At 52.7% G+C, this 11,641-nt stretch overlaps 1 protein-coding gene across 5 annotated transcripts in view; it reads right to left on the minus strand.

The window, feature by feature from the left end:
• The window catches only part of PLD2 (phospholipase D2), a 35,727-nt gene that overhangs the window by 22,142 nt on the left and 1,944 nt on the right, over positions 1–11,641 (minus strand). Inside the window, exons 3-12 of one of the 5 annotated variants that reach the window (XM_084806927.1) lie at positions 11,429–11,556; positions 6,206–6,348; positions 3,893–3,989; positions 3,454–3,519; positions 3,199–3,257; positions 1,998–2,090; positions 1,760–1,912; positions 895–1,044; positions 728–811; positions 19–97 (exon numbers count right to left, since the gene is read on the minus strand). In XM_084806927.1, the coding sequence (XP_084663053.1) occupies positions 19–97; positions 728–811; positions 895–1,044; positions 1,760–1,912; positions 1,998–2,090; positions 3,199–3,257; positions 3,454–3,519; positions 3,893–3,989; positions 6,206–6,348; positions 11,429–11,556 (1,052 nt within the window). The other 4 variants (XM_084806929.1, XM_084806928.1, XM_084806930.1 and 1 more) reach the window with 4 other exon arrangements.

Raw genomic sequence — 11,641 nt, forward strand, 5'->3', positions numbered from 1 at the left:
CCCTGGCCAGGCTCTCACCGCCTTGTGCTTCAGAATGAGGTCCAGCCGCCACTCATCCGACTGGGCCGGGCGCTTCAGGTAGATTTCAGGGCTCAGCCTGTGAAGAGCAAGGGACCCCCCGGCCCGTCACAGAAAGTTCAAGTCCCCTTTGTTTAAAAGCAGGCCTCCAGGTCATCTCCCTGCTGCCCTCCTGGCGGGCCCGGCCTCAGAAGCCCATCCAGCGGGGACAGACAGCCGCCTCCCCAGCCTGGCTTGGTGAAGGGCAGCCACCCGGCCCGCCTGCTTCCAGCTGGGAGGGCCGCGTGACAGGCAGGAGCTTGGGCCTCCACCCAGCACTGGCTGCCAGCTCCAGGAAGGGAGAAGCTTTGCCGGCCTGATGCCTGCCCAGCATACAGCCCCACAGCACTGAGGGCAGCTCTCTTTGGAGCCTTCTGTCCCTCAGCCCCGTCCTAGGAGCCCTGGGCAATCAGCGGCAGCCGTGTGTCCCCAGCCCCTGGTCAAACATCCCATCCTGTGTGCTCAGGCAACCGAGAGAGGCCAGGGGGCTCCTCCTGCCATCCCCCGTTCCACCCAGCAGGCACGTTCAGTTCCAGCAGAGCAGGGAGGTGTCCCGGGGGCATCCCATCAGGGACCAGACATGCGGGAGGCACACGAGAGGGGGGGGCTGCCACAGACCCGTAGCGCTGGAGGGGGCCCCAAGGCCCCAACTGGGCTGCCCAGGACTCACCACCAGTCCGTGATGAAGATCTCTTCTTGCGCGTGCATCAGCGCATCGGCCACTGCAGCAAAATACCCAGCACCGTTGACAAACCTAAGCAGGGAGGGAGGTGGGTGAGGGAGGGGAAAGGTCTCCTCCCTCTGGATGCCAGCCCCCCACCTCGAGACACAACTCACCAGCGGGCAGGGGTCTCTTCGCGGACTGGCACGAAGCCCTGGTAGCGATGCAGCCGCAGGAAGTCCTTCCCTTTGCCCTCGGCCAGCTCGGCGATCTCCTGGCCCCACCAGCGGGCGTGCCGGTAGCTGCTGCACTTCAGGATGAGCGACCTGGGGGGAGGCAGAGAGCCGGGAGGGGGCCCGCAGCTCCCAGCCCAGGCACCCTCCTCAGCCCCAGGTGCTGCTGCCGCCTCACTGCCAAGCGCCTCCCTTTCTTTCTTCCCCCCCTCGGAGAGCCGGGCCATGCTGGAACTCTGGGGGAGCCCGCGGGAGGCCTGCAAAGTAGCTGCTGCCTCTCGCGGATCGACCCCAGCTCCGGGGGGATCTTCCCATTTCCGAGGGGGCAGGGGGGAGGATAAGCAGCATCGCTTTCCTGCCCCAGCTCCTCTCCAGGCCAAACGCTCCTCCGTGGCCGTGGACAAGCACATGGAAACTCAGCTGCCCAGCTGAAGCATCACTTTCCCCAGCTCTTGCCCAAGCCTATTTCCTCCAACGCTGCTCAGATTTCCCCGGATGTTTCTGACTTTACTCACTCTTCTGCCCTCTTCCCCCATTGCTCCCGAACTCTCTCCCCAAATCCTTTTTCACAAGGATCCACTTGCTTCAGCTTTGCACCCACTCGCTCACATTTTGCTGTTCCAAATCCTTAGTGCAAGCGGTGAGTAAGGCCGCGTGCTCTGCCTCCCTACACAGAAGTCCCATGATCTGCCTTGAATTCTCTCCAGACTAACTGCACATCAGGGTCTCTCCTTCCCCATTCCCACAATGGAAGGATCCCACACAGAGGAGCAGCCCCCTCCCAGCAGGCCCCAGGTGCCCCCCTGACCTGCAGGTGTTGTCCACGCGGACCCCGTGCTTGGTCTCCGTGGGCTTCTTGCCCACCTGGACGGAGAAGCCCGGGTCGAAAAGCAGCACGAAGGAGATGATCCCCGACTCCGGCTTCAGGTAGAGAAGGAACGAATCCTTCACCACCAGCCACCTAAAGGGGTCAAGGGGGGGGTGAGGCGGGGGGACAACTAGAGCCCCCATCCCTCCTCCCCTCCAGTGCACCCCTGAGGACTCACCTTTTCGACCAGCGGTAGCAGACCCGATGGTGCCCACCACAGTTCAGACCCTGCATATGGTGGCCCCCAGACCGTTTCAGGATCATGCCCTCCCTGGAGAACACAAGGTGTATGCTCAGAGAACTCAGGAACCTGGGACAGAGCAACGGCTTCCTCCCCTGAGCACCAGGGAGACACACACAGACTCTGCGATCCGTCGAGTGTGTGGCACAAATGCAGAATTTAAGGCAGAGCAGAGAATCCAGCACCCTGCAGACCAAGGCTCTCATTTTAAAGAAAAAGCAGCGTCTGTTCCTGAAGGCTGGGCGGGAGAGGAAGGCGGCTTCCCCCGCCTGCTGCCTCTGGAGTAGCAGGAGGGGCAGCGGCAGCCTGGGCTGGCGAAACCTCAAGAGGCTCGAGGGGCGCTGCAGGGACGGCCCCCGGCCAGGGCTGCGCTCTGTCCAGCAGGAGTCGTGGGAGTGTTCTTTAAAGCACCCGCAGGCCTGGGGAGGGGGCAGGGTGGCCTTGGCACAAGAGGGTGCGGGTGGGACCCACGTCCAAGAACCCCCACGTTCTCCACCAAAGCCGGCAAAGTAGATACATTTGCTCGGCCTGGTTTATTTGCTCTGCTGTTAAAGGGGCTGTGGCTCAGAGACAGAGCCCTACTTGGCCCGCAGATGGTCCCCGGTTCCATCCCCAGCAGCATCTCTAGGTGGCTGGGAAGAACGTCGCCTGATGCCCTGGAGGGAGAGACGTGGCTGCCAGTCCGTGTCAGCAAGAAGTGGCCAGATGGAGGAAGGGGCTTGGCATCAGGGAGCTACCTCAGCCCCTTTTCTGCTAACAAGAACCAAACGGTCTGAAAAACCTGGAACATTTCTGGCAGGAGTTAGGGACGGTGTGGTGACCAGGGAGCAGTGAACTGCAGCCGTGCATTGCAAAAAGGTGCGCAGAGAAGTGCTGTGGCCTGCACCCCCCACCTGAGATGCCACAAGGCATTTCCATAAATGTGCCTCCACAGTCCTCAAGGGCTAGCAGCTTGATTTCCAGAAAGAAAACAACCTGAGAATGTTCCGGGAAGTAACGGCCATGACCGAACCAAAGGGCCCAGAGGCCATGGCCCTGAAGAGGTGCCACGAGGCACCTGTTTCCCTGGGTAACAGGGTGCACTTCCCTGCCCTGGCACGCTGCCTCATAAGCAGAAACGGGGCTTCACTTTACTCACAGGCCCTTGGGTCCCAGATCCGGAAGGAAGGAGAGCTGGCTCACGTCCAGGAACTCCGTCTGCCGAAGAAAAACGTGCTAGCGCCAGGGACAAGGAGGGGGCATCGGCATAATCCACAGCTGGGCATTAACAGAGGAGCACCTAGATGCTGGGTTCCTGGCCCGCCTGTCTTTAAGCCCACCAGAAGGCCCCATCCCTCCACAAGGGAAAAGGGGGCCATTCTGGAGTGTGCATGGGGAAAGAAGGGGGCATTACCATAGCGTGGTAGTCACGGTACAAGTTTGTCTCCAGCAAGGCATTGAGGTAACTTTCGAGCTGTTTCTGTGGGGTACAAGCAAGCAAATGCACTTGAGGGGAACCCTTTCCTCCCACCACCGCGGGTCCTTTCATGCCCAGCACACAGCATGGAGCACCCTCCCATTACCCGGATGCCTCTCCACTCTGCACAACCTGAGCAGCAACCGCTTACGAAAGGTTATGCCCTTCCCCTGCTCCAGGGCCTCTCAGTTCTCAAATGCAAGGCCCTGGAGTTCACTGCAAAGCTCTAAAGTACATTGAAATGCATTGTGTGGTTGCTCCTGTAACTGTCAGCAGGTGGCCCGGTGGCCTTACTTCACTGCAGTGCAGAACACACTGTTTTGCCCTTGCTCTGGTGCTACTCCTTCATTTCCATGTACACACGGATCTGTCGCACCTGTTTGCTAGATGGGCGCCGGGAACCCTCACCCCCGTGGGGCAGAGATGGTAACCCCAGGGCTGCTCCTTCAGAATGGGAGCCCTGGAAAGCAAACCTGCACGAGAAAGGAGGAGTCAGGTAGACAGCAAACAAAACCTTCAGTGCCTCCCCCCCCCCCCCGCCATACATTTGAGCTGGCAAGCCCAGGATAGATGCATCTATGTACTGGAAGCATTCATGGCCACCTTCCTGCCATGAAGTATTAAAGGAAAAGGACGCTGGAGTGCCCCAGCAGCAAAAGCTTGGGGGCTCAAGACCACCTCCACCAGCTCAGGCAGGGAGACAAGGCACGGGGGGTGTGGAGGCGGGCAGGAGCAGCACACAGACCCCGCAGCCTGGGACTCCCTCACAAGGAAGCGAGCAGAACGAGGGCTCCTTCTGCCCCGGCAGGTCTGAAGCTCTGCTGCTGTTCGGGATCAGCTCAAACTCACACGGTGAGGAAGCCAGACTCTGGAGGAGGGTTAGCTCCGCTGTGACGATTAACTGGATTCCCAGTTAAAAAGGAGGCTGGGAAATGCTAAGCGGAGCAGCTTTTGGGCCACAATCACGGGAGGAAAAAACCACGCCTGCCCTCCGAACATTTCAAACTGCCAGCCTGGACCACAAGTAAGTAAACGACTAAAGATAAAAGAAGGAGTGAGGAAAAGAATCAAGGGGAGAGAGGAGGCATATCTTCCTCTCTTGGATTTACTCCCAGCTCAGACCAGCTGTTTAAAATACCAGAAGAGAGCAATTATTTTGAAACAGTAAAACTTCTTTTAGCAGCTTTGAAAAGGTTGCTTCTCAGCTAGCAGGAGGAGGGCTGTTGTGAAGCAAACACGCCATGTGCAGGCTGATCCTAGGCATTTTACTCAGAAGTGAGCACTGCTCAGTTCCATGTGGTTTACTCCCAGCTAAAAATGCATAGGGTTGTGTTTTCTCACAGTTTGGGTGCACTTCTGGATTCAGCCCCGCGCCTGAATGCCCAGGTTTCGGAAGTGGCCAGGAGTGCACGTGCCCTGCTGAGGGTAGTTCTCCAGCTGCAGCCATCCCAGGAAATCTCAGATCTGGCCAAAGTGACACATGCCTTAATTACATCCCATTCAGATACTGTAATGCGCTCTACATGGGGCTGCCTTTGACAACTGTTCGGAAAATTCAGCTGGTCCAGAATGCCCAAAACATTTGTTGTCAAGAACAGTTGAAAGTTAGGAAGTGTTATAAACACTTAGGAAGGGTTTATAATTGGAATACTGCAGATTCCACCTCCCTTTTGAACACCTTTACTCCTTATTAAAAAAAAGCTTTTCAGACTTATGGAAGTGTTAGTACACTGTGTTGACAATCCAAGTAAATGGGTTCTGCATCATCTCTCTAGACATTCAGAGCACCGTAGAATCTGCAGGTGATCACACGACACGCAGGCTGCAGGGGGAGGAAACGGTCAATCTTTGCTGCTATGAGGGCATTGAAATGAGGGGAATTTTGCATACCAAAATCTGGTTTGATTATGAATTCTAATGTAAATGTTTGCAAAAGAAAAAACCTCCAGAGCAGCTTTTCTAAATGCCCAGGGTGGAGTGAATTTCCGTGTTCAGGGTTAGAAAGAAACCCTGCATTTTATAGCCTTCCCCAATCGGACAGCCTCCAGATATGTTGGGACTACAACCCCCATCAACCAAAGCCAGCACAGCCATTGGCTGTGCTGGGTGAGGATGATGGGAGTTGTAGTCAAATACATTTGGGGAACATCAGGTTGGGGAAGGTGGTAAAACTGTGCTGCCCAAAAGGTTGCCTTCAAAGGTCCAAGAAGACCCTTTTGTGAGAGAATGGGCAGCCCCGTCCTTCATTTCTGCAGTAAAATGTGTTGGATAGGAAATCAAAATAGGCATCCACATTCCTCTACATTCCCAGGAACAGAAAACGACAATGTAAAAGTTGTTGACTATTTGGGATTATATAAAACAAATATTATTTGTGTGAGGAGAAAAAAATTGTGGAATGAATCACAGCTTAAAAGTAACCCCCCCAACCCAATTTAACGTGCTCATCAACCTAAATAAAGCATGAATTTACATAGCTCTATGCTTTTCATCACCCTGAACACCCATGTCTATAAATGCAGATCATGTTGTTGCATTAGCATGGTGGGACTGGACTTCACAGCCGGCTATCAGGAAAGAATGCTTGGCCACCAGGTCCAGGCACAATTTGTGGGCCATGGACAGGGTGCTCCTCCTCCCCTCTCCTGCACCTGCAAAAGGTTCTCCTCCACAAGCTCTTGATTCTCACCGAGACAAAGGGAGGAAGCTCATGAGAATCCGGTGCCTCAGCAGGTCCCTGTGTAGCTCCTGGAAATGCTTGAACTTCTTCTTTGTGGTCCAGGTGAACTCCCCATGTGTCAGCCGCAGAGAATACACTGTGCTTGGCCGCACCTGCCAAGGAGAGAACTCCAGAGCTGAAATCATCCCCAGTGCCCTGGGGTGCTTCACAAATAATGCCTGCACACTTGGGACCCTCTTCTCCTCCAGCCCCCGTATGCACATGGAACCCAGGAACATAGGGCACTGGATGGTAACAAACAATGCACTTGGGATAAGGACAGACTGTAGAGGTCAGTTACACATCCAGTTCTACATGTGCAGCCACCCTGGAAAATGCACAAATTCCAATATGGCAGCCATATAACAGGGGCAGAGAGAGTTGGCTGCTTTTGGTATTTAAATCTTTTCATATATGGCATAATGACCCGGTTTGCACATAACAGCAGCCCAGGTGAGTATGAGTTGTCATTGAATCATGGGTTGCCATCATGTGCGAACCCTGCACTGTGGTTTAACTATGGGTTGTTAACCACAAACAACACAGAATTCACATCCCAAAAATGAACCATGGGTTTGTTGCTGAGGGAAACAAACAACCTAGGGATTCAGAAAACAATCCAAGGTTTGTTTGATCATCTGCCAGAGAAACCCAGAGCAGAGCCCCAAACCATGGGTTAACCATGGGCTAAATAAACCACGGGTTAGTGTTATACATGAACCAGGTCATTATATGGGGATGTGCTTCTGTAGCTTGTTAGGGTGAAAATCCATGTTTGAACATTAAAACACCCCTCGCCCTGGGATGGTGGAGCTGGAGAGAAGGACTCTCTGCTACGGGCCAGGAGACCAAGGACTGGGCAACTTTCCTCTTCCCTCCCCATTTCTTTTCCCTTTTGTATCGTGTCTGTTAAGATTGTGAGCTTGCAGGCAGGGACTCTCTTATCATAGAATCATAGAATAGTAGGTTGGAAGGGGCATACAAGGCCATCTTGCCTTTTCACATCTGCACAGCATTTAGAACACTTTAGGCACTTTTGTGGGGTTACGTAAGTGCCTTCCAATTTTTTAAAATAATCATTTCAAAATGCATCCTTGGTCATTAGAATCTAAATATCTTATTTTCACATCTGCAAGTGCTGAGGTCATAACCTACATCACTAGACCAGCAATTGCACATCCCATGTCAAAGGCCAAACCAGGTGGGGGTGTGCTGCCCTGCACACAACAGTTGTTTAAGGGGAGACACAGAATCATAGAATCATAGAACAGTAGGGTTGGAAGGGGCCTACAAGGCCATCGAGTCCAACCCCCTGCTCAATGTGGGAATCTAAGTCAGAGCATCCCTGACAGATGGCTGTCCAACCTTGTCTTGAACGCCTCCAGTGTGGGAGAGCCCACCACCTCCCTAGGCAATTGGTTCCATTGTCATATTGCTCTGACAGTCAGGACGTTTTTCCTGATGTCCAGCTGGAATCAGCTGGAATCTTCCTGTCACTTGAGCCCATTATTCCATGTCCTGCAGAACGAGAAGATCGAGAAGAGATCCTGGCCTTCCTCTCTGGGACAGCCTTTCAAGTACTGGAAGAATGCTATTCTATCTCCCCTCAGTCTTCTCTTCTCAAGGCTAAACATGCCCAGTTCTTTCAGTCTCTCCTCACAGGGCTTTGTTTCCAGTCCCCTGATCATCTTTGTTGCCCTCCTCTGAACCCTCTCCAGCTTGTCTGAATCCTTCTTAAAGTGTGGTGTCCAGAACTGGACACAGTACTCCAGATGAGGCCTAACCAGCGCTGAGTAGAGGGGGACTAGTACTTCCTGGGATTTGGAAGCTGTATTTCTATTAATGCAGCCCAAAAGAGCAGTTGCCTTTTTTGCAGCCACATCACATTGTTGGCTCATATTCAGCTTGTGGTCTACAACCATTCTGAGATCCTTCTCGCTTGTAGTGTTGTTGAGTCACGTATCCCCCATCTTGTAACTGTGCACTTGGTTTCTTTTTCCTAGGTGCCAAACTCGGGATTTATCCCTCTTCAATGTCATTCTGTTGTTTTCTACCCAGCGCTCTAGTCTATCCAGATCACTTTGAATTGTTTCTGTCTTCCAAAGTATTAGCTATCCCGCCCAATTTGGTGTCATCTGCACATTTGATCAGCATTCCCTGCACCTCCTCCTCCAAGTCATTAATAAAAATGTTGAAAAGCACTGAGCCCTGTGGTACCGCACTCGTTACCTCTCCCCAGTTTGAGAAGAACCCCTTAATAAGCACTCTTTAGTCCAATCCTGTAGCCAGCTGTGGATCCACCTGATAGCAGTCTTCAAATATCTAAAAGGGTTTCAGATGGAGCAGGTTTGTTCTCTGTTGCTCCAGAAGGCAGGGCTAGAGCCAACTGGAGGAAATGGGAGAGAAGCAGATTTCAGCTAAACATTATTAGAAACTTCCTAAGAATCTTGAGCTGTTCAGCAGTGGCATAGTCAGCCTCGGGAGGTGGTGGGCTCTCCTTTGCTGGAGGTATTTGAGCAGAGGCTGGACAGCCACCTGACCGGGATGCTGCAAATGCCCTGACATGCAGAGCCTGCATTGAGTAGGGAGTTGGACTAGATGACTTCCAAGGTCCCCTTCCAACTCTGTGATTCTATGATCCTGAGGTATCATGAAATGCGGGTTACGTTACCTTGGCCAAACAACTCAAGAGATTTTTTTTCAATGCTGGTATGTTAATGCACAGAACTTTTATGAAAGCCACAGTGGATGGGGAAAGTGGGAGACACCTTCAAAGGAAAACTCAAAAAATGTGGCTTAATTCCACTAAAGCTGGAAAGAGCAAGAGAAGAAAAAAGAAAAAACCCGGGCAGAAGCAGTAGTTAATGAACTGCAACTGATTTTGCTAAACGTCAGAATCAACCGGTCAAATTCACACACGATGGATGTCGGCTCCCCTCGAGAATATTCAGCTTCACCTGGTGATCCATGCTTTAGCCTTACAACTTCTGATGCCGGCCAAGGCGGACCCTCAGCGTGTGACTGAAGACCAACGGGCCACAGCACGTACAGCTCTGGCCAGGTTGATGTTCATAAAAGAATCGGCTCCTCTCAGCAATGAGGTTGGAGCAGGAGCCTCAATAAGACGATGCCTTCATCAGCAGCGACGGTGGAGCTGCTGGTCTGGTAGAACCTTCCCTGCACTGAGGTGCTGGATGGGATGGTGGTTCAGGTATTTGACTGCTAAACAATGTGTTAGTGAACTGACTTTGTCTGGGACAGATGTAACATAGGGGGTATTGTGGGACAGACATGCAAGAACTGCAGCTGTGCATGCTATGGCCACAGCCACAGAAGGCGTATCAACGTTCCATGGAAAGGGGGGATCTTCATGAAATACATGGATGGCCACTGCGAGGCAACAAAGGCAATTCACAGCCCTTTCACACCCAGGCGGTCACGTTGCCGCGACTCTCCATTCATTCTGGAGCCGCTCCTGGTCCATCTGTACAGTCCCACAGGCGACCTTGGCTATATGGCTGCGGCAAGACAGGCACCATCGGCAAAGCAAGAAAAACAGGCCTGCCCCTGCAGAGTCTTGCCACCCACGGGTACACCACTGCAGCCACACAGATTCTGAGTTGCCGACCAAGCTGCCCACGTTTGGGGACAAGCAGAGCCACGCAACCGGTCTGCCTCTCCTGAGGAAGGGGCCGACATTGGGACAGTCAGTCACAGGGACAGCCGTGGTCACAACCTCCAGAAAGATGGGATGATGCAAGCCATGAGCTGTTGAGCTGTGCTTGCAAAGACAAACAGATAAGAAGCCATGGTGGCTGCAAATGCTCACGGCTCCCAGGTACTGTGAAGGGTGCACACAGCAAAGGTGCCTGTGGAATGTGGTTTGTTCATCTACTCCTTTTGCACAAGACACAAACATAGGTTAAGGAGGAAAATTCAGAACACACAATTCTCTTGACTGGGCATCCTGAATGCCATTTGGGGGCGGGAGGGTATGTAGAACCTCCTATATTGTTGCATCTTATATCCTAATGTAGGAAGTTGTATTTCACATGCACTTTTAATGCTGTTACTTACAAAGGGGTTCTTTTTTGCAGCGCAGGGGGTGGGGGCGGTATAGTTCAGTGGATAGAGCTCCTGCTTTGTGTGCAAAAGGTCCCCAGTTCAGCATCACCAGGCAGGGCTTGGAGAGACCCTCGCTGGCCTCAAACCTGGAAGATCCATGACCAGTCAGCCTACTGTAAGCAGCACGGGGCGACATGGTCCAAGACTCAAAGCCAGGATAAGATTGCTTCCAATGTTCTTCTATAGCTAAGATGCTTTACTTGCCTAAACTTTGGGGTTCCTTGTTATTTTAGTACATTGAAGCTAACTATAGATCATGCAGCTTGTGCATCTATATTGGTGTGTGTAGGGGTGTGTGCGTGTGTGTATGTAGGACTTTTTTAAAAGGCTACCATATTGGAATCTGCATTTCCAAAGATGGGTAGTCTCTGAAACTGACTGCATAACTGATAACTAGAATCCTGCTGATCACGTGTGCCCGTTTTCTTCTCAGTCATTTCACCCGAACTAAGGGCCTTCCACAAGCACTGTGCAGCAAGAAATCTGGATTCCTGATCATTTCAGCTTTCATTCAACAAAAAAGAACAAGTTTCTAGTCCTCAAGAGGACATCTTGCATCGACACTCCTGACATGCCCCTTTCCTCCTTCCCTGTCAGTTCTCTGCCTTACAGCCCAATAGTGAGTTCCATCAGTGCTACAGACAGACTTTGCTAACCCGAAGTTCTATATTTTCAAAGGATGCTCCTTCCCTCCCTTGCTTTTTGTCCAGGACACAGCTGCTGGGTAGCCTGAGACAGTGACTCACTAATTAAGGCCTATGAGACAAGGGCTCAACGCAAGACCCTCACTCACAGACCACATCTATTTTTCCATTCTAACTGCCCCCCACCAGCCAGCAAAGAGAGCCCTGTGACACTCTTATCACATACTGAATTACAAACATCAGTTTGCCTTAATAAAAGCATTATTTTACTGAGTCTGTAACTATGGGCATAGCAGGCCATCGCATCTCTACCCATGTCTGATCCCCTCATTGACGGGGGGGAGGTGTCTCTTGAACGCCAGCCCTGCACAAGGCTCTCCTGCACCCCCTCTTTGCCCCTCCCTCTCCGGGGTCCCCCCCTCACCTTGGATCCCCTGGCGTATCTCTCCGTGCCCTCCACCCGCACGGTGACCGGCACCCCCTGGAGAAAGAGGGGGCCCTGGGAGCGCAGAGGCTTGAGCTCGTAGACAGCGAGGAAGGAGCACAGCTCACCTGGGACAGGAAGGGAGGAACAGAGGCCTGGCCCATTATTCGGCCCCAACCCCTCCAGCCCCCCCTCCCAGGCCTGCCTTGACTA

Source organism: Heloderma suspectum, chromosome 6, assembly GCF_057233095.1.
Source record: "Heloderma suspectum isolate Gila_16-S chromosome 6, 16-S_ref, whole genome shotgun sequence".
NCBI lineage: Eukaryota > Metazoa > Chordata > Lepidosauria > Squamata > Helodermatidae > Heloderma > Heloderma suspectum.